At 41.5% G+C, this 24,153-nt stretch overlaps 1 protein-coding gene across 1 annotated transcript; it reads right to left on the bottom strand.

Moving 5' to 3' along the window:
- Positions 1 to 321: 321 nt before the first annotated feature.
- Pdhb (Pyruvate dehydrogenase E1 beta subunit) lies at positions 322 to 13,115 on the bottom strand. Its single transcript, XM_080272925.1, has 8 exons — positions 13,034 to 13,115; positions 11,037 to 11,156; positions 9,596 to 9,742; positions 9,001 to 9,108; positions 7,754 to 7,861; positions 5,409 to 5,589; positions 2,543 to 2,776; positions 322 to 2,160 (listed from the first exon to the last, which is right to left on the bottom strand). The coding sequence occupies exons 1-8, from the start codon at positions 13,061 to 13,063 to the stop codon at positions 2,012 to 2,014; spliced, it is 1,077 nt and encodes a 358-aa protein (XP_080129051.1). The 5' UTR covers positions 13,064 to 13,115; the 3' UTR covers positions 322 to 2,011.
- Positions 13,116 to 24,153: the final 11,038 nt, after the last annotated feature.

Raw genomic sequence — 24,153 nt, forward strand, 5'->3', positions numbered from 1 at the left:
TGTGGATGATGGTCGCCAGCACTTACCACTTCACTCACTGTAAATCTAAGTATGCTACTTCATGACATTTATCGCCCAAACGTAAATCTGAGTCGCATACAACACGCAGACACACACAGCTCCCAAATGTAAATACGATATCATACCAAACCCCCAAATGCTAGTCATTTGCACAATAACAGAGAAAACATTATATTACTTAAGAGCCAGTGAGTTTGCATTTCTACATCCATCTCTTCTCTGTTTTAGGACAGACTGTATTTCTGTCCAGCTTCGGCTTTATGCAACTACACATTCATCACTAAAATCCTTACAAGTCTAACACTTTTCAGTTTATCCCACTTTAAATTCATCAGTTTTTTAAAGTATGTATTTTTCTCCCTCCATATTTACTCAGCCTTAATAACAGCCGCTGCCAACTCCACTCATATTTGGTGCTTAAAACAACCTCCATAAACCCTTCAATATGGTGATGCCCTTCATAGTTTACTCTCGATACCACCAGATAATGTTATTTAACTTAGGATGAACCTCTATGTAAGCTTAAGGTGCCTTTCTTTTACAGTACACCATTCTCTTTTGGGGGGATGGGGAAGGAGTTGAGGGACATTTGTATAACCAGACAACTGAGCTGCTTGGTTATACTGATGCCACCACATCCAGGCACCAGAGCCATCCTACTGGTTCAGAATGGTATATACATACAGTAAAGCCTTGATTTAATGTACCTCGATAGACTGGATATTGGATTTAACGGACATTACAAAGCCACCAAACATCATCAGCTATATGGACAATGTCCGTTAAATGGGACACAATGGGTCGCAGTACGTGTGTTTCATGAATATGTGCAATGACAAGGATGTGAAATTAACCCCAAAAGCGCAAAATTCACGACCAAGTTAATGTAAAATGGATATGGTTTTCATTTTTAGTACTAGAATATGCACCTGAAATCCCACCTCAGGGGAGGATATCGGATATAACAGATTTTCAGGTTTATTGGATCAGGCTTCCCCCCAATTAGTCCATTATAGGGAAGGTTTACTGTATGTACTGTACACCACGTAGGGAACCAACGCCCCTTGTCATAAGCACTGCCTCACCAGAGATGGACCAGAGTCCTTCCCATGGTGTGGTGCAGGGAAATATGAGATGGTCTGGCTCTTGGGTGGATGCTCTGCTGCTTACCTCCACCCTCAGTGCATAGTACCACCACATGCAGGCTCCTCATACAGTGCCTTGTCTGGAAGTGGCAAGAATAAACTAATAATGGACATCAGCAGACTGAACGAGACAAAATGCAACAATACATATAAACACACTATAATCAGTGAGGCTTAATTCTGAACACCTGTGTCAATTCATATTTTATAAACAAATTATATTTACATTCAATAAAATTTCACATATTTACCATTCAACAACACATGGTATGCTATAGTCCTATGGTCCATTTTCTACATTGTATTAACAGACATAAAAGACTCCCACAATGGTCACGAGGCCAAGATTTTGTGAAGCTCTATAAAATATCCTGGGCAGAATTAGTCATCTTGAATACTTAAGATACTGAAGTACTGCCATAATTTTGTAAATATACAGTAACTCAGTACAGTACAAACTCTCCAGTCTGAAACTCTCATGAGAGAAAAAATCTAATATATTTTTTATGTGAGAGGGGGTGTTGATATCGCCTGTCCTCACACAAACACTACACATTTGAAGTTTCTCTGTGCACACAAATAAGAACAGATAATAATGTAACAATACGCAGTTCCTCACTTTATGTACTGTTAACTGTACTGTAGGCTATTCATTTACATGATTTTCTAATTAGTTACCACAATGATCTGTAATCCAAAACTTTAATTTTCTGCACAACATTTGGACTTGAGCTTTTCAGGTTCGAGAGTTTGTACAGTATAACAATGTTCCAAGTTCGTGCTGGAATAATTATACCTTGTCATTTCCTTGCTTTCCTGACATTACCAGCGTGTGTTATGAGGGTTTACTGGACCTTGAGGACTTTCTTGACCGCCTTGACTACATCGTGCTGCTGTGGGATGCAGGCAATCTCTAAGCTGCGGGTATAAGGCATGGGCACGTCCACGCCCGTCACCCGTACCACCGGACTCTCCAAGTAGTGGAATGCCTCACCTGTAAAACAAACCAGTTACCATTTTGCCAATATGCCAGTACTTAAACACACTTTGCATGCCACAAATAATCATGCTGCTTTACTGCTCTAATCATCATCATCACTACCACCATCACCATCATCATCTCCAATACCTTGCTCCCTGCTAGCAACCCCACAACAGGAGATGGTCTATACAGGACCGTCTCTGGGCTACTTTGTTCCTACATAACTCTTTCACTTTCTCAAACACTCCTCTTCCTTCTCTCCCACTCGTGTACTTATTCACTCTCCTTCCATACCAAAAAAGGTATCAGCCATTCCTCTTCTTCTTCCTTCTTTTTCACCATCTCACCAATGTACATCCCCATGCAATTCTTCCGTCATTCCCAACACACTCACTCTCTACTATCCTGGCGCAGATCTCTGAGCCAACCCCCGACTGTGGCCAGCCCTGCTCGACGGTGACCAGGTTGCGGGTCTTGATGACAGACTTGACTATAGCCTCTTCATCCAAGGGGCGGAGGGAACGTAAATTTATCACCTCGCACTCAATGCCTTCCCCTGCCAGTGCCCCTGCTGCCTCCAGTGCCAACATTACCGCACGTGAGTGGGCCACCAGTGTTATGTGCTGACCTGAAGAGTAAAGATACTGATTATCCATTGAATTATACTCTTCTCACTTTAACTTGACTTTAACTTGTCTCTCTGTACAGGCTGAAAATGAATACCAATAACACTTTAATGACACCAAAATATCCCATGTTTTTATACATTTTTACAATGATGTTATGAGAATGTATTCTTTACACTGATTCAATATTTCTTTCTTTCAGTTGAAAGATACCACTTAAGATTAATACAGTACAGGTACACCCCAGTTTAACGATGCAATTGGTTAGGTAAAAAAAACCGCTAGGTGGGGTACCGTATATCGGGGTAGTTTTAACAAGTAAAGTAATGGGATGTGTTTTTCAGCCTTGGGTTCCCCCCCCCAATCAAGTCCAAAACCCACCCAAATAAGCCCCAAAACAAGTTTTAAACCAATCTAAATGGCCTAACATCTGTAAGAGAACCTAACCTAAGCCTAACATCTTACTCAATAAAACCAACAAAATCTGAAAATCATCAAATATAGGTCTGGAGAAAATCAAGATTAGTAAACTGTACCCTAAAATGACAATATACACCCCACCTATGCCTAAAACACATTAATCTAGGTCTAAAAACTGTTTATAAATCAACCTAAACACACAATTTTAGTCTAAAATATCATCAAAATTGGTAAAAGAAATAAAAACCCATCAATAAACCGGGCTTTGGCCATCATTAGGAGGGGTATGGTGGTATTTCTACCCCATCGTTAAGCCAGGGTATGGCATCTAGGGGTATCGTATATTGGGGTATTACTGTATATTACCAATGAGTTCCTATATATTGTGTAATATTTATCCACAATACCAAAATATCATATGTAATTAAAAAGTTTTATAATAAGGTCCCTAAGGGGAGATTGAGCACTTACTGAGGGGAGAGGTGCTTTCTCTCTTTCCTGTTTACACTTTGTGACAACAGCATGTCTTCCAGTCTGGAGCCTTTTCTTCTCATAGCCCCATTATGAGTTAGTACATTGACTTCTTATTCTCTAAAAGGTATTTTTGATAGTACTGAGCCTATGTTAGTAGTATTTTGAAAGCAGAATCTTCCATGAAAATTATGAGATATAAGAAATATTTAATAGCTGTGTGAGAAGACGAAGAACTGATGTGTTGGCAGCTTGCCACCCTGGGGTAAGACTAGGCAGTCCAGTATACCACTCTGATACTAAAATGTGTTTTGTAATTATGAATTACAGGTGATGAATTCTTATCCTGTGCAGCATCACCCTAACACCTAAAGGTTAGGGCGATCAAAGGGGCAGCTGCATTATCTTAATTCCCTGAAATACTCAATGAAAATTTTTATGTTCCACATTTAAGTATGATACTTTCATCTTATTAATTTGCTTGAAACTACTTGAAAGTTCTAACACTTTCAGAGGTGCAAGTCTGGGTGTCAGTCTGGGAATGGACTGCAACCTAGTCCTGGCACAGTATTTTACTTCTGCAACTGGGTCCTGCATGGCCATTGGCTGGTTTTCAAGCATTTTTCAAGCATTTTTCACCATGGATCAAGTTCAATCTCCCTGTGTCAACTAGTATGTACGGGGAGACAGTGCATTAACAAAGGACCACCTTCTACAGCCATGTGTTTTATTGACATCATCTCAGGAAAATACTCATCTTCCAAGAAAACTTAAATTGAGAATCCACAGCAGAGTCAAGAATTTGGATGTCTCATACTATAAGGGAGGGTCAAAGCTACCACATATATTTTGTACCATTCACCAAGCTAATGTGTGTGCATCTTTTTATACTAAGTTCCTTTATTACTTTTTTGAGATGTACTAATGACAGTCCAAAATCTTTCATATATGCATAACCCTTTAATCAAATGTACTGGTTAATTATTTTGAAAGTGATTGTTTTGGCCAGTATATCTCTATCCTGAATGTTGCATTATAACATTAACACTAAAATATGGTGCTACTTATGATGAAGAGCTATGGAATGGCTGTAGGGCCATATCATCGTCATATTCTGCCACTGAGCTGTGTGAAATACGCTACAGAAGCATGAAAACCTGGGCCAAGTCAAGGTGAAAAGAGCATAATGCATCAGCAGTTCTCTTTCCTCTATCATTCTCATTTACAGTATCATCTCCACAGTACTTCACTCTTAATGACCCAGCATCCATGATTCATTTTGCAGGTTATTTACTGTATATCCTTTAAATAGCAACACAGATGGTATGAATAACAAACAAAGGAGCATCAACATGTTGTAGGCCTAAGAAGAAATAAACTTATAAAGAAAGGCATTGCAGCTAGATTGTTTTCATGTAATGGAACTGGGCCACTCCCACAACTTGAGTACAGTATGGTACTAATTCATTCTTGCATGAAATCCTATGAACCTTTGTTATGAAGAAGGAATGAGTCTCCCTGGTTACTAGTCACATCAATCCTCCACCTGACTACACTTTGCCATCACCTGACGTGAAAGGAGTTGAGGATTTTTGTCAGGTGAAAACAAGTCGATTGCAGGAAACCTCATTAATACATACATAATGACAAGAGAATGTTGAGCTGTAATACGTTAAATCACTAAGGAAGAGGGGCTGTGAAACCTCATAGGCCTCCTCGAATACAGCACTGAAGACAACTCACCTTCACGCTCAATTTTGGCCTTTCCAATGGGAACAATGAAGTCCTTATTGAGCACCTGGTCAGATATCTCAAAGGCAGTGCCATAAAGCAGCTCATTCTCCAACACCACCACAGGGTCAGGGTCTCGAATGGCGGCCTTCAACAGACCTTTTGCATCCTCGGAGGAGTATGGAGACACTACCTGCACCACACATACACACATTATCACCTTGTTACAGTGGAATTCAACCCTCTGAATCTGGGATATGCCCATTCAAGTTTAATCCTGCCAATACCCACAAATTTTATTCAACCTGGAAAAGGTCTCCCAGGGGTGTTGGGGTTTACTGCTCACGTAATGCCACTCAGGGATGAGTGAGGCTGGACACTCTAATCTTCAATGTCAGGACCGACTTGCCTAGCCCCAGGCTCCTATGCTCCTCATGGGGCAACATAGGATTGGATTTTGGATGGAAAAGGCCTCATGTACCGAAGGGGATAATAGGTAATAATGCTATAACTAACTCCCTCTTGTCCAAAAAAATCTGTCTTAAGGTAAATAAAATCATCAGAAGACTGCAAGAATAAAATGATAATGAAGAGAGTTATGGTACCAAACTTTCTGGCTTCTATGTTCACATTTAGCTGAATAAAATCACCTAACTTTGCCGGGAATAATATTTAAGAGACCATGCAAAGATGTGACACCAAGGGGCTGACAAGAAACAAAGGAATTTGCAAGGCTGTGAAGAGCTAGGAAGATTGTAATTCTTTCAATCCAACTGACATTCTTTGTACTGTATATACTTCATTCTTACTGCTACCAGACAACTTCATTCAACTTCAGGAAGGCTCCTTGTATGGAAGGGATTTATCAAGGCTGGACTGACTCCCTCCACTCCATAAAGTCTATCATATGCAGAAATAATCTCACGAGATTGCAAGAATAATATGAAGGAGATATTTCCAGACTGAATAAGTTAGGAAGTGTTCTTGTACTAATCTAACCCCTCCAGTCTCAAAAATCTATCCTAGCCCATATAAAAAAAAGAGTGGCTAACAATAAGGGCAGTATGCAGCTGGCCAATAACATGAGGGATGGGGTGGAGAGGTATATGAGAGAGGGGGGTGTGAGTTGGGAGCAGGGCAGTGAAATGGCGCGGGACAGGGCGACTTGGAGGCGATTTGTTTGTGGCCACCCCAAACGGGATTGAGGCGTCTGGCAATAGATAGATAGATAGATAGATAGACAAGAATAAAATGAAGAAGACATCCCTAGGGTATACAAGTTAAGAACGTTAAAGAGTGGGCTACATGAGTCAAAGATGCTAAGGGGTGGGCTACATGAGTCAAAGACGCTAAGGGGTGGGATATATGAGTCAAAGAAGCTAAGGGGTGGGCTACATGAGTCAAAGATGCTAAGGGGTGGGCTACATGAGTCAAAGATGAGCTATGGGGTGTGAATCTGGACAACTGGGGTGAAAATGACGTCTTTCACATTGGAAAGGTCACTCCACCATCCCAGCCAAAACCATTAATAGGTGGGGGTGCCCACCATCCACTTACTCAATGTACTGCTGCTTTGGGTGCCAGCCCTTTCCTCTCTTCATTCCTTTTCTTTCTTTCCTTCATTCTTTCCTCTTCCTTCTGCCTATGGGTGACTCTACACTAAGTGACAAGCCAAATGGTTTCCTGTACACCAGGAAACAACTTAATATGCTGGGTGGTTACCATAACACCAAATTAGAGTGCCTGATGGTTTAGTGAGTAATTAAGGTGCTCCAATCAGACTGAGCCTGTGTAGGTTTATATCCAAGGGATGGTTGGGGTTTATTGCTCATGTAATGCCACTCAGGGATGAATGAGGTTGGTCACTCTCATCTTAAATGTCAGGACCAACTTACCTAGCCCAGGGCTCCTACACTCCTCATGGGGCAACATAGGACTGGATGACGGATGGATTATTATTAATATTTTATATCAATCACTCTTCCAGGGCTTCCTCTATCATAATGTAAATGCTTTTGCCTTTATTTGGAAGGAAAAATTAATGTTCTTCGTCAAAAACCATTAGGTTATTGTTGTCTGAAAGCTGCAAAACTCTGACAGCATCTTCTGCCAAAATTATTAGTAGCACCAGTGAAATTTCTAATATTAGGTGATGAAAACTGCAATACCTGGGATGAAAGTAAGACATCAAGGGAAAAATATGGACACCAGATGTTTGATATGGACACTCTAAGTGAAAATATGAACACTAGGGTGAAGATATGGACACCTGGGGTTACAGAAAGATATGGGCACAGGGGTTAGGATACTGATACTAGGGATGAGGAAACAGACACTAGAGGTTAGGACATGGGTACCTTAAGGCCAGGGCAGTGAGAGTACCACGCCCCAAAACACTGGGAGTGCTGGGCACCGACTCCTGCCGCTGCTCCATTAGGGCCACGGAACACTATTGGCACGTGCATCTGAAACATCGTGTAATTAATTAGCCACAAGCAGATATTTATTACTGCCCTATTTTTCTATCTGTTTTTGCCACATGAATCAATCCCTTCAACCTAATGACTTACTTATTCTATTACAGTACTGCTACATCCAAACAGCTTTATTCAGCTTATGGGAAGGCAGTGAAATGGCAGGGGACAGTGTGACATGGAGGCAATTTGTTTGTGGCCACCCCTTACAGGATTAAGGCGTCTGGCAATAGATATATGGGAGACATTCTGAACTGCACGAGTTCGACATATATACACCTTTTATTAACCCCTTCACCACATGAGGTCTGCCATAAGCTGAAGAAAATTGTCTGGGGAAAAAAAAAAAAAAAAAAAAGCATCAACGGACAGAAAGGAATAATAATGGAGGTGACCAAGAACAATTTGCCTCCATGTCTCCCTGTAATCCACAAAATTGGTGACCCTTCTCCATCCCACACCACTCCCACAAATACACCTGATGGAAATAAAGGAAACTATCAGCACCTCAGAATGGGAAGGAAAATATTTAAAAGCTAATACAGTATATAAGAAAGTGCAGCAACATAGAGGATTATCATTATCACCATCATCATAATCACCATCATCGTCTTCCCACCACTTTTTCACACCCACAGCTATGATAAAGGAGGGTCCAGAAAAAAAAAGTAAGAAATTTCATCAACAGCAACCCTAATGATATGGGCCACAAACTCCATCACTTACCATTCATGGCCCCAGAATCCTAACTCTACCCACAGATACAGTACATCAGGCACAGATTTTTTTTGGGGGGATGGGGGTATGCCCTCCTACTTTTATCAGACCAGTGCTTACTTATAATAAAAGAACAATGTTATTCAGCCAAAGACAAATATGGTCCTGCACTAACATCTGCTTGTATTATTATACTTTCATGATTAAAACAAGTGAAACAAATGAGAATTTTTATTTTTTTATTGCATACATGCATTAAGTACTAGTTCTGCAAGGAACTCCCTCCCCTTTTTCCAAAATGCTGGATCTGGCCCTGTACTGTATGTGCAAGAAGAGCAACAAGAATATAAAGAATTTATGAAAGATGACATGCTCTGGTAAAAGATGTAAATAAATTTGGTAGAAATGCTCACCAGGCCAGCTGACATATAAAAGGTCTTGGAGGCAGAGTTGATGACATGGTCAATGGCTTGCATGGAGAAGTTGAAGGTCATGAACTCACACACGGGACGCAGACCACCCTGACAACAAACAAAAATACAATATAAAGAACTAGTTCTAACCGGATGAAGATTCCTATCCTCTTTCAGTGAAGTTGATGGCCAAATGTAGTACAGCTGGAGGGTTGATTTAAGTAGCAACAAAGGAGACTCATTTCTATCTCACAACTCTGGATCATTAGATTTCATGAATATATGACTAAGTACTAAAGTTTTGAGTGCAAAAATGAACAAACTATGGTAAAAACAATAGGGGGTGCCTGCTATCCATTCACTTGATGTAATGCAAGCTTCAAGTGACTCTGTAACATGCCAAATGGTTTTCTGTAACCCAGTACCATACATCATTTAGGCTGGAAGGTAATGGTAAACATAAAGCCAACAGAAGGATGCATGGCGGCCTAATAGGTTAAGGCACTAACTGAATGTGATCCCATAAAACATAAATGTAAAAAAAGACACAACTACTAAAACAGACTTTCCAAGGAGATTTCCAATTGTGACTCACCAGTGCAGCTCCAACTGCAATGCCGGTAAATCCAGCCTCAGTGATGGGGGTGTCAATTACTCGCTTGTCCCCGTACTTCTTCCACAGTCCTCGTGATACCTTGTACGCTCCATCATACTGCGCCACCTCCTCACCCATCAGGAACACCTACATCAAATAAATTCATAGCAAATTACATAACGCAATGCTTCCTCTGAAGAAATCCCCATACAAAGGTTGGCTATGATACTGCTGATGTTTTCTGGGGACTGAAAGTTAAATCAAGTGCCAAACAAGCTAATGACTTCCCAACACTAGCTGGAAATTGGTGGGAAAAGAAGAAATCTTAGATATGCAATAATATGTGTAACAATTTGACAGTCTCTGCTCTGACTCTGACTGTATGGTTTGTCTTCTCGTTGGTTAAGGAAGCTCCCTAATGCCTCCTCCTTACTTATTTATTTTTGGATATGGTTAGTTAATATCCTTTTGTATGTTGTTTATGAAGAGTATGGCAATATTGTAAGGATTTATGTAACAGAATAGGACAGTAACGCATAAGCAAAATAATTCACTTAGGAAAAGGTGTTAGGGACCTTCCTAAACCAACGAGAATACAGGCCTTAGTACCTGTGGTTGAGTTTCCTACCTAAAAGTGATGATTATGTGGGTAGTTTCCAAGCTTGGAAGCACACTTGACTCTCATTGTAATACTTCCCAGCATTGATGGAGTGAAAAAATAAATAAAAATAAAAAACTAATAAAAAAGGTACATAGTATAACGCCCCTCACAGCCAACAAAAATCTGTTTTTGAAGGAGGAAAAGGAAACTCAAGAATACTCAGCACTTCCATTTCCCTTCTCTTTCCTACATCCTTCATCATCATTCTCATCAGCCATAACTTATTCCCATCTAAGAATGGCGTGAGGTAGGATCCAGAGAACAAGGCAGGAGACAGTATGAAGGCAGAAGAACTATCACTATAGTTGCAGTGCGCAAGTCCGAAGGTGTCATTATCGTACCCTAACAACCTATCAGTCAACAGTGCATCTGATTTCATATCATATTATACACAAATCATATTATTATACATAAACATAATATACACGAATTACACGTGTATCATATTAGGCTATACACGAAATTGGACACACTGTTGACGGGCAGCTTGCCAGGGCACGATAATGACACCCTCAGGCTCGCGCATCACGACTATAGCACACCCAGTGAAATTAACAAGACACACATTCACACACCACTCAAACCCTCAGAATCCTGGCTCCACTTGACAGATTTTTTTATCTGCTACTGATGGGTGGAAAAAGGACAGGATAATAAGATAGACAGGTAAATTAGACAGAATAGACAAATAGGTGGATAGCTATAAATAGAGGGAGATGGATTGATATACAGTATACTGAGATACACATATAAACCAAGTTGTGTGTCTGCTTTACATACATTTTCATCACGCTCCATCTCCTCATCCAGGGCAGAGTTGAGGGCATCGCGCACCGTCAACTGGTTAGATGATAATACCCTGCTGGTGGAGAACTTCCGATTCAGTGTCCCAGACAACTTCTGCAACGAAAAAATACAACATTATACCGTACATCGTGGACGGACATACGGTAAGTCAAGATTAAGAGAAGTGAAATGAGTTATATACAAGGAGCATGAGAAATTACGAGGGGAGACAGACAATTTACAAAGGAAATTTGGCAGTCTTGGTGTTGATAAGGAAGTGTACTGTAAAAATTACATTTAGTTGGTTTGGACATGCAGAGAGAACATAGAATGTGAGTTTGACTAGAAGAGTGTATATGAGTGAGGTGGTGGGGAGGTAAGATATTTCATATGCTTTTATTTGGGGGCAAACATGAGTTCTGTGGATAAAGCAAGGTTTTTCTGATTTTTCAAAGTGATTAATTTAATTCTAACCCTCACTTCTTGCAGCAAAGCCTCATTTCCATGATTTTCCCCCTCAATCCACTTCCCTATAGACAATAGGGACTCACAGGAATGTTCCTGTGGGGTTATGTGTGAGGTAAATGCAGGGAAATGAAGCATTTTCACTGAAAAATTATAATTAGCTAACCCTTTCAGATTGTAAATACTGTAGATCTGTAGGTCCAGTCTGAGAAATTGCATTTTTTAACCAAAAAAAAAAAAAAAAAAAATCACGGTTTGTAATTTTAGAACAAAATATTATATTTATGCACATGGAAGTCATACGCATCTGTCTACAAAATATTACAACTCTACTTACCATACAAGAGCCATACAGTAATAATGACAAGAAGCTGCATAGCAAGTGGTGTGTGGTGTCACCAATAAATGCACTCCTGTATACAAAATGATAGAGAAACACTCCTACTAACTAAAATCATAAATCTGTGTTTATTTCTTCTCATCTGGATTGTTTAATACCCAGGAAATGAGTAAATATCGAGAGAAATACTGATAACATACACCAGTTTCCCACCACAGTTTAAAATCTCCCATGCAAATATGTGAGCCACGATTGTGGCCAGGAAACCCGTACCGATAAAGCCACACTTGTGGCCAGGAGACCTCAAAGGGTTAAAATCAAATTACAGGTAATTAAAAAAAAGGGAACCCAAACCTAACCCCATCTCTCCTAACTGGGAGGCTCTGTCCCCCAGACCCTCCAAAACATTAATTTAAACTGATCTAACCAAACAAGGCTGCAAGAAAATAAACAATGACAATTTTAAGCATTAACCTAGCAGCTCTAGCCTCATCTTATCAAACCAAATTGAATCTCACGTCATGCTTCCTAACTAAAGCACCTCCATTATTACTGCTTCCTGAGGAAGTAGTACAGGAAAAAGTTGGTTCTACTGATGAGAGGACCTAAAAAAAATACATAAATCTGGACTCCTTGTGTTTCTCCAAAAGCTAAATACTACCTGACATTTTTTAGTGTGTCATAAAATAGTAGCAGTAGTAGTAACATCACCATCATCAACAATTAATAATAATACTAATAAAAAAAACAATATATCTTTACAGAGGCACAAAACATAACTTCAAGCATCTACTTGATGGTGATATAAAATGATAAAAGAGAGAGAGAAAAAAAAAAAGAGAATGGTGGACTGATTATGTAACATTAATCTGGAATTTTTTAAATCCATGGAACTTAGAAAATCATCAATGCTGACTACTGGAATTAGGAATTGTGACAGACACCACATTTAAAGAGACGCTAGTGCTCTATACCTTGATTATATGATACGAGAGATAGCCATAACTCCTTTAAAAGCATTTATTTGTATATTTCATTCCCAACATGCCAACGTCCCTCTGCATCAGCTGATAGGTGTCGTCTGCAGTTTCACTATTAATAACTTTTAAAAACCTTAATGCAATTGTAAGTGTGATATATTGCATTCTCTGGTCTTACTATATCGTAATCTCACTAATGGCCTCACCTTAGCTATTCTGGTCGCCGTCAAAGCCATTTTTTCGCCCTAAATATATGCTCCCCTGTCTTGACACCGGCAGACAACAACAACTACCTACAAGTCAAGTGTTCAGATGTTGGCTTTGACTTTGTATTAATTTCCGAATGCTTAATCAGTTGACTAAAATGTCTTTGATTGATAAATTGAATTGAACTGAAATATTTATTGTCTGACTAGAAGGTTTCTATAGTATGCTTGGCTATATACACAGCTTACCAAAACATGAAAGCAACTAATGAATATGTGTCGTATTTTCGCCTGTCTATGCGTTATTTTGCTATATAATGATGTAGCCATGAATGTAATAATTCCCATGGCTTTAATTTCACTATATCTCTACATATATTAATACGACCAAGGATAATATATGCCTATCAGTCAAGAGTTCCTTTCTGATTAAAGGTCCTCGTATCACGTCATGGCAAGTGTTGCTATGCTTATACTTCCATACCACCATAGTGAGAGCAGTGTGGAAATGAGTTACTTGAGAGGAGCATGTGGAGTGACGTGGAGGGACAGGCTGACGAATGAAGAAGTGAAGGAACGTTGTGGGGTAGATGTGGATGTGGTTGAAAAGATTAGGAGAAATACACTGAGGTGGTTTGGACATGTGGAGAGAATGGAGAATGAAAGACTGACTAAGAGGGTGTATGTAGGTGAGGTGGAGGGAGGGGTAGACCGAGGATGAGGTGGAGGGATGGAGTTGAGAGGTATATGAGGGAGGGGGGGGTGAGTTGGGGGGAGGGGAGTCAAATGGTGGGTGACAGAGTGACTTGGAGGCGTTTTGTCTGCGGCCACCCTTTGCGGGATTAGGGCGTCGGGCTATAGATAGATAGATAGACTACCCTAGTACTACTTTTCACTCCTGTATAAGTGATATGTCTTATGGATTCCTTTACATTTTATAACATGTCCTATACCTACTAAATGTATGTTATTACGTCTCTATTTGCTGAGGGGAGTGGGTCAGGATCACGTGATGGTTGTGATCATCAGCTTTTTACCCTCCCGGAAGAGAGCTGAGAGCTCATATATAGTCCGATCTAAGTGCAAAGCCTTGACCACACACGCACACACCCATCCCCTTGCTCAAGGGGGACAGTAACCACCCGCTTCGTCAGTCAAACTTTTCGCATCCCGAGCAAGGCGCGAACCCCCGTCTGGGCAGATGCTAAGCAAGAGCATTACCACTGAGCCGGCGAGCGGTCTTACCCAATTGTTCTTACCGTATAGGAATGAATCAAGCTCGTACTGTCCCGTGTCTTAAATCATTTTCATCATACATCTCCTTAAATTTATGAATTGTTTTGCCACACACTATTTCATTCGGTAGTGCATTCCACCGATCAATTGCCCTATTTGGGAAACTAAATTTCCTTGTCTTGATCGCCTCCCCTTTTTATGCAGTTTTTTGCAGTGTCCTCTTGCTGATGCTTCCCCATAGGTTATGTAATCATTTATGTATATTTTCTCCTTCCCTGATATTCATTTATATAGCATAATCATGTCGTCTCTTTTCCTTCTCTCCTGTAGTGTTGGCAGATTCAGTTTTTCTAGTCTTTCTTCGTAGCTTAGATCCCTTAATCTTGGTACCCATCTTGTAGCGGCCCCTTGAACTTTTTCGATCTTATCTATGTGTTTCTTGAGATGAGGATTCCAGACTACTGATGCATACTCCAGGGTTGGTCTGATGAAAGATGTTATTATCTTCCTCAGCATGTCTTCGTTTATGTATGTGAATCACACCTAGGTCCTTCTCTCTTTCTGATATGTGGAGGGTTTTACTTCCTAACTTATAATCCCAATCTGGTCTTTTTCCACTTTTCCCAAACTTGACTACAGTGGGAGGAGGCCGTAGCACGGGCCGAACAGGGTAGTACTCCCGAGGGGAATGGGAATGTTGGTGATAGGGATAGCTGGAGCTCCTGTTTCACTAGCTATCTAACCATTCCCCTTTGCTGACCTTTTCAGTGTGACAGTAACATAGAGAGTAGACCAGCATATTCTCCCAAACATTTCCTCTATCTATGCACTACACCACATGCACTTTACATTTCACACAACGTATCCCACTACGTTACAGGGGTTGGCGCCAGCAAGGGCATGCGGCCAGAAAACTTTGCCCCGCTACCTAGTGGAGGACTTCTGGGGGGAGGCGTGGCGGGGGTTCCGCCGGCATAGATCGTGGGTCCAGGGCGAGATGGGGCTCGGGCCTGTGCTAGAGGGTACAAGGCATTGCGGTTCCCAGGCTGCCGCTTCCGCCCAATAGAGAGGGGCCCGAACCTGGAAGTAGCGCCCCAGGAGGCTGCCCTATCAGTGGGTGTATAATGGCGGGATAGTTGCAGTGCCAAGACGCGCTTGGAGGGTGTCCCTGCAGCTGTCCTGGCAGAGTGCCCCGAGGCCACTACCACAGCCACTGGTAAGCTGGTTGGCTAGGGGTCCCAGATCCATTGCCTGGACCTGGAACTGTGCAGTGAGTGGGACCTGTGCTGTGTCTGTCCCCCTTTATTAATACTGAGGATGACAAAACAAAATAAGTTTCAAAGCAAGCCTGAGGACAGTAAATCACCCATGGGGATGAGGGTGGGTTCATGGAATGTGGGAAGTTTGAGGGGAAGAGCAGGGGAAGTCGTTGAGGCATCCAGTAGGAGGTGGGTGGATGTGGCGTGTTTGCAGGAAGTCCGGTACAGGGATGGATCAGCCAGAAAGATTGTTGGGAAGGACTGTTGCTGTAAGTTGTTTTGGCAGGGGTGGACAGACGGATATGGAGATGTTGGTGTGATGGTTGCGGAGAAATGGGTGGTATATGTTATGAATGTTTTGAGAGTAAGCGATAGGATATTGGTAGTGAAAATTCTGTTGGGAAGAAAGATAGCTGCGATTATAACGGCATATGCTCCACAGGCAGGCTTGGATGAATCAGAGAAAGATAGATTTTGGGATGACTTAATACGTGTTGTGGGTGGTATGCGGGATGATGAGATAGTGATTTTGGGAGGGGACTTAAATGGTCATGTAGGTGAAGCAGCACAAGGTTATGAAGGAGTGCATGGGGGATGTGCGTATGGTCTAAGGAATGCAGAGGAGGAAAGGATACTCGAGTTTGGGGAGGCAACGGACATGATTGTGTGCAACACATATTTTAGGAAAAGAGACAGTAGGTTAATTATGTATGAGTCTGGGGGAAATAGCAGTCGGCTAGATTATTTTCTGGTTAGGAGGGCCGATAGGAGGTTAGTGAGGGATGTTAAAGTTATAGGAAGTGAGGAGTGTGTGCAGCAGCACAAACTGTTGATTTATGATATGATGCTTAAAGAACAAGTGATGAAAAAGAGGACTTATGTACCTAGGAGGTAAATATGGAAGCTGAAAAAACAAATAGTAAGGGATGCCTTCTATAGCGAGTTGAGGAGAGTGGTGGCTGAACAGGGAGCTGTAGACAGAGGCGTTAATGAACAGTACAGAACCCTCAAGAACAATTTCTTGAGAGTTACTGATGTAACATGAGGCTGGACAAGAGGACAACCAAGACATAAAGTAATTTGGTGGTGGGATGAGGGTGTAGAAGCTGCAATTAAGGAGAAAAGAAGGCTTTTCCGGGAATGGAAGAAGGGTGGTAGCAAAGAGGAATATTTGGCTGCCAAGCGTAGGGCTAGAAGAGAGGTATACAGGGCAAAGTCTGAGTCACAGAGACAGTTACTTGATAACCTAAATCATGGGGAAAGGAAAAGTATATTTAGGGTGGCAGGTCAAGTGAAGAGGGATAATCGGGATATCATAGGTGAGCAGTGTGTCAAGAATGATGAAGGAAGGGTAGTGGTGAACAGTGAGGATATTAAAGGTGCATGGAGAGAGCATTATAACCGGTTGTTGAATGAGGAGTTTAACTGGGACAGGGAAGGTTTAGAGCCAGCAGATCCAGTGTCTGGCCCTTGGCCTTTGATACTGCTACTGGGAATGAGGCAATAGGCAGGATGAGGGTGGGGAAGGCAGCAGGTGTGTCTGGGTTGACTGCCGATTGTTGAAGGCCTCAGGCGATATAGGGATGAATTTAGTCACTGACCTGATAAATAGGATTATTTATGAGTGTGTTGTCCCAGATGATTGGCTGAAGAGTGTAATTGTAAATGTGTATAAAGGGAAGGGTGATGCCCTGGAAAGAGGAAATTATAGAGGTATAAAGCTTTTAGATCAGATAATGAAGGTAATGGAGAGAGTTTTAGAAGGTATGATTAGAGAAAGAGTGAATATTGATGAGATGCAGTTTGGGTTTATGCCAGGTAGGGGGACCACTGATGCCATATTCATTGTTCGACAGCTTCAGGAAAATATATTGGTAGGAGAAGGGATCTTTATTTTGTTTTTGTTGATTTGGAAAAGGCCTTTGACAGAGTCCCTAGAGAGGTGGTGAAGTGGGCAATGAGAAAGCTTGGCTTGGAGGAGTGGCTGGTTAGGGTGGTTATGGCCATGTATGTGGGTGCTCACACCCAGGTGAGAGTGAATGGAGATTGGAGTGATGAGTTTTCCGTGAATGTTGGTGTGCATCAGGGGTCAGTCTTGAGTCCCATGTTATCACGGCCATATTCCTAAAAATAATTCCTTCCCTAAACTTTTCCTTCCCTTCGAAGGATTTTTCTTTCCCTTCAGTATGCGTAAAGATTTCCTTGGAAGGGAAGGAAAAATGTTCAGGTTGGTAGCCCTGTTAAACTAAAATGACCCATCCTGCTGATATTTGGTATGATGGAGCGTTAAATTTATAAACTAATACATCAAAACATCTCATGCTGGATAATGAAAGCACAACACATTTGAGACGTGGGAGGTCGCCACCACATCTACAGTATTGACTTGTATTCAGCCATAAATGCCATGGCCAACACCGCAGCGTGTTCACTCCTCAAGACAATAGTTTGATATTTTATATTCGAGGAATATTATTACGCTTAATGTTGTTATTAGTAAGTGTAAGAATCACTTGTTAACGTCCGTCTCGTCCACTCGCCTGGCGGCGCTCACTTGTGTTTTTCCAGCTGTAAGACATGAGCCGAATCACACGTGTGACCTTGACGGCAGATTTTCCTTTTTCAGGCAAACTAACAACCAAAATGTTTCTTGAAATGAATCCTCGTTTGACCCTGGCCATAATGTAAAAGATTTGTTAGTGTCAGATCATAAAAGACAGGATGAATATCGGAGGTACTACGTCGTCTGCTCTGTTTATGTCTGAAGGACATGTTGCCTCACCGTACCATGTTGCCTCAGATTTTGAAGTCATAAGATCAAAGGGTCGAGGTGTGTGTGGTTAGCTCCTAATAAATTGCATTCTAACTATTACATACTGTGCACAAGACTTGAGAAAATGGAAGAAGAGAAAACAGAGGAGTGCGGAAATTGCTCGAGAAGAGTAATAAATGGACTCCAGTGTGATGGATGCCAAAAATGGTACCATGCTGGATGCCAAAAAGTAAACAAAGAGCTCCACACCATAATAGAAAAGCATAAGGAACTTATATGGTTCTGCCAAGTTTGCAATCCAAAAATAAGAAATAATATGATGAAAATATGCAACTTGGAAAAGCAGAATGAAGAGCTGGTAGCAAAATTAAATTAACTGATCATGAAGCTGGATAGCATCAAGGGTGAAATTACGAGAGAGGTAACTCAGCAGTTTAGAAACAATTTGCCGGTGAGTGAAGATGATATTGTTGAGAAGGTAACAGAGAGAGTACTAGAACATATGAAAGAAGAAGAAGATAAAGCTAGAAGGAAAAACAACATAGTGATGTATAATGTCCCAGAGTCAGAAAGTGAAAGGCATATAGAGCGAGTGAATGAAGACACAGCTATGTGTTGTGATATATTTGACAACTCTCTAGGATTAGATAAGGAGGAGTTTACTATCACTAAGGTCATAAGAATAGGAAAGCCCAGAAGAGAGAGCAATAACAGAAATAGGCCTGTATTGGTGCAACTAGCAGATGTGAAAGAGAAATGGGCAATAGTAAAGAGGGCAAAAAATCTGAAAGATGAAAGTGATCCGGCAAAGAAAAGAATTGGAATTTCACTTGATCTGACGAAGAAAGAAAGGCATTAATGTGCGTTGTGCAAAACTAAACTGACACTCTTGTGCACTGTAGAGTACTGTATCTGACATTTTATGTTGAACAAAAGCACCCTTGGATAAAAGCTCCAGCAAAGAAAATAAATTTGTGTAGTTTTTTATTTTTTTTGCTTAACAGTAACCTATCCTGACCTAACAACCTAAAGTAACCTGACCTAAGGTAACTGAATAGCCTATGCTAAGCCAACCAGCCTAACCTAACCAAACAACTTGACCTTACCTAACAACCTAACCATACCTAACTAAATAACCTAACCTAACAGAACTTAGCTGAACAAACATAAGAGCCACATAGAACAAGCTAACCTAAGCCAGCAAAAATAAAAATAATCTTAACCTGACCTAACAAGCTAAATTTATCTAACCTTAACCTTGGTCTGAGATTCACATATATATTGATCTCAGTCATTCCTCACTTTTGCCAGAATATACTGAATAATTCCTTTCTAACTCCCAAGAGGGGATTCCATCCCTCCTTGGAAGTTTTGAACAAATATATACTCGAGTTAATCTTACATTTTTATGGCATGGAATTTAGTGGTTTCAGGGAAATTTTTGGTATATTCGGTTTATATAACGATTTTGTACTTTTATGTGGGCATAACAATTATGTGAGGATCCAAATGTTGTCCTTACTCTTAGAAGGCACAAAGCAAAAGCCAGAAACCATCAAATCTAACCAACATAACAGGCTTTTATGACCGTTTTGGCTTTTTTTTTTTTTAATTGCCCCCTTGAAATGTCAAAATTCCCCTTGCCCTCTTCACCCAACTATCATATGCTAACTCAACATAACCCTAAACTTAAATTAGCCTAGCCTAATAAAGTAAGCTAATTTTAACCCACCCCATTCCAGTAATAAACTACCCTAACTTAAATAACCTGAATTTAAAATAATCAAGTTTAAGCTAAAAGTAACCAAAGCTAAACCCAATTCTTAAACTAACCAAATCTCCCCTAACCTTAAATTAGCCTAAGTTTAACATCGCTAACCTTATCATTACTCAATCCAAAAATAAAATCTTACCTAACAAAAATAAACCTAATCTAACCAACATTTAACCTAACCTAACCTAATTCTTAAATTAACCTAACCTAACCCAGTACTAACCTAACTTTACATGAGCCAAAATTAAGCTAAGCTAACCTTACAGTAATCCAATCCACAAATAAACAAACCTAACCTAACGAAAAATAACCTAGTCAAAAATAACCTAACGATTTTAAATTAACCTAACCTATCTTGAAACTATATTAGAAAGGGGATTTTGTTCTAGGGGCTTGACGTATTAGGCCCTTCTCCTAGAGGATCATGTCCTGAGGTGTACACTACTGCACAACAGAACATATACTACTCTACAGCACTACACCTTACACTATTTCACACTAACATTGCTGTACACTACTATAGACTACATTAAAGCACACTATAATTTTCTACCAACCTAAAGCATACGTTAATACTGTAAAACACCAATTTATTAGTACTACACAACACTGATGAGCATATAATACAGTAGAACACTAATGAACACTAATACAGAAACTATTAATTTACACTAATGTACAATTCAGCGCACTGTATATTGTTGTACATCACCTCCATTAACTACCCAGTATAGTGAAATAATTCGTTTACACGAGAGAATGCTTAATTCAGTTTATTTTCTGGTGGCTGAAAGATACGGGAGACGTTAAGGTTGGTCGGGCCCACCCTTAGCGGCGATCGTAACTCCGGCTCCCGTAAGGTCTCTGAAAGTTTTTAGTGCATGCCAACATCCGACGCCGCTCCCTTTCCCCCGCCCGTAGCGAGTTACGGGACCGCAACTGCGTTAGTGCATCCGGCCCCCTGACACACCACCTCCACCCCCTACATCACCGCCCCCGCTCGACGCCACCACCTCCCCACAACCCATCACTCACCCCACTCCCACCTGTCCATCCACCACCTCCCACACCACACCACACTCCAGCCCACCACGCACAAGCACCACCCGCCCAACCTCACCCCCCCAATCCCATGACCATTCTCATACGCGCCACACCGCACCCCCACCCGCCTCCCCCCCAACGGCAGCACGCCCTCACCACCACCACGTGCACAACCACCATCACCACCCACACCCATCCTCACTACCACCACCACCAGGTCAGGACGCCTTTCACGCCCACCCTTCAGATAGACACCAACACCGCCACCCACCGCCCACACACCAACCGCCACCCACCGCCCACACACCAACCGCCACCCACCGCCCACACACCCCACCATCCACCACCGCAAAACACCCACACCTCAAACACCTCCCCCATAACCCTCCCTCTCCGCCAAGCACGATGGAATCCTCCCAAATCCCAATTCACCAAAGTACAACGCTCCTTCCACCGACCCATCCCCCATAAAAGCCCCAATCTCTGTCACTCTCCAGCATTCAGCTTTCACCTCCTCACCAGGCATCATTCCCCGAGATGAAGATCACCAGAGTGCACTGGCTACCCCACAACCGCCCACATCAAAGGGTCCGGGAGACGCACGTCCTTCTCCGCTTCTTACGCCGGACCGACCACCCAACCTCCCTCCGGCTCACTCTCAACCCCGTCGGAGAGCCAAACCCCTTCACCATGCACTGGACCAGCCTCTTACAACGCCTCACCCCGGCCCACCAGACATCCAACTCCACAACATACCACCTCCAGTCACGGGGTCGTGACTTCTGTACCACGGAGGGTGGTACAATACCCGCCGCCGGACCACCAGAAGTGCCCCCCTCGATCAGTTCTGTGAGGTAGGCTATACTGGGCCAAACCCACTAAACCGTTAGTTTAATATATGCTTTTCTATCATTTCTACTACAGTTCTACCGAGAATAGTTATTTCAGTTATCAGTGCTCTTCTGACGTAATAAACATCATAAACCGTGCTCTGTAATGTCACAGCTTCAAAGTTTTCCCAGGGTTGTGAACTCTTATTGGAACATATTTCAGATTTTTCTTGCATATGATAAAAAAAAAATCGTTAGTAGACTCAGCAAAAGTCGAATATATCATAACAAAAACCACAATGAATTTTTGAGTGGCTTTTAAAAAATCATAATGTGATACGTTTGGTGGCAATGTTACGAACTTAGCAGTTTGAGTGACGAGGATCTTTAATAGGTTGCAAGGATCTTTAATAGGTTGCAAGCGAACTTTCACACCTAGCACAATGAAAATAAATATATCCATCGAAGTAATAGTGAACGCCTACTAGGGTGAACAGTTTGGGAAATTGTTCAGCGCAAATCCGGAATAGCGAAGGGCGCGTTTTCTGGCGTAGACACTACTTAATGCGCATGCGTGAGGCTTGTCGGGTGAGTGATGGGTGACCTGTGTTCGGAAGCTTCTCTTTCAGGTGTTTTTAAGTGTTTATGGCATAAGTTTTGTATGGCGTACATATTTTTCAGTGCAGTTTGTTCTTGTGGTGTTGTGTCTGGGAGGAAAGTGGGTGTAAACAAGGGCGGATGAAGGTGATACTCCAATTAAGCTCGACCTCAACTTGCCTATCGATTTTTTTTATTTTAATATCAGGCATAATAACGACTGTGTTCGTGCATGGATTATTGGTTAATTATATTGAAGGGTAATTACCTGGTGCCAACGTAAAGTCAGCGGAAGTTGCCCATGCCTTCGTGTGGAGGTAAAACCCATGGCCATGATCGTGGGGGTAGATGATGGAGAATTTGTGATGCGGTACGGTAATTTGTAATGGGTTGCTTGGTTCTACCCCTGATGTTAAAATGGAGTGAGTGACAGTGCAAGCAGGACCCTGATTTTTTACTGACATGTATGAAACCACTAATGTGTGTGTGTTTGTGTTGGGTACATTATATAAAAGGATAGGGTAATGTTTACAAATCCACATCTCTAAATTATTGAGAAATAATAATGTCAGTCATTTTGCTGCACAGTTCCAAGTCAGCATTCTTCTGTGATGTTTCCTCTGCATGTTAAAACTAATCAGGATGATATGGGGTCTTTGTTCTTGTACTGGCAGTTTACGTGCATTTTGGTCATATAAAGCGATGCATATTTGTTTCCTGGTGATGAATTGTGGGCATAGACAGTATCCTTTTGTTTTCGATGGTGCATTATGGTTCTGTTTTGGTGAATCGAAGGTCTGGAAGTGGATCTGTTGTGTTTTCAAAATTGTAATAAATCAAGATGGACTCCACCAATAACTTAGGGTAAGATTGGAAATTGGTCTCGGTTAGGCTCAAATGACACGGATCTACAGTAGGTTAGGTTAAGTGGCATTTAGGTAGGGTAGGCTACTGCCTTAAATGGCTTGAAATTCGTTTTTGTTTATTTTCACAGTTCAGTACAATGCTAGGTTGAGGTTAATGATTACAAAGACTTAGCACCACATGAAAGATCCCACAGTATCTCAGTTATTTTCTATTTGTGGAAGGAATGTCACAGAAGAAAGTTGACAGTGCAATGAATTGATTCATGCTATGAATCTGAAGGAATCCAGTGTAATGGTTTTGTAAACCAAGTTTATTAGTTGTGATCAGCCAGTCAGCAGTAATACAGAAATGTCAGGTTTATTCCATCATTATGACATGCTTCAAAAATTGTGGTTATGATCGATAATTTGTCTACCTCACACACCCACGAGTTTTTATCTTGCTGATTTTAAGCAACGTTGGGTCTGTTTAGTACTTGGATGGGTGACCGCCTGGGAACACCAGATGCTGTTGGCATAACTCCCTTCGTGTCAAGTGGGGTTGGTGGAGGATTAGTGCCCCTCCCTGTAAAACAATTAACTCTAAGCCCTTGGCCACCCTGTTTGGGATACATGGCGTCTGGCAATGAATGAAAATGAAAATACAGTAATCACTCCAATATCCGGATCAATAGAGCCATCAGTAGGTTCGGATATTGGTTTTGTCCGGATATTGGGCCCCAGCTTATGGACTTGTACTTA

Source organism: Coenobita brevimanus, chromosome 52 (genome assembly GCF_032717465.1).
Source record: "Coenobita brevimanus isolate Jiangsu-jjx chromosome 52, ASM3271746v2, whole genome shotgun sequence".
Taxonomy (NCBI): domain Eukaryota; kingdom Metazoa; phylum Arthropoda; class Malacostraca; order Decapoda; family Coenobitidae; genus Coenobita; species Coenobita brevimanus.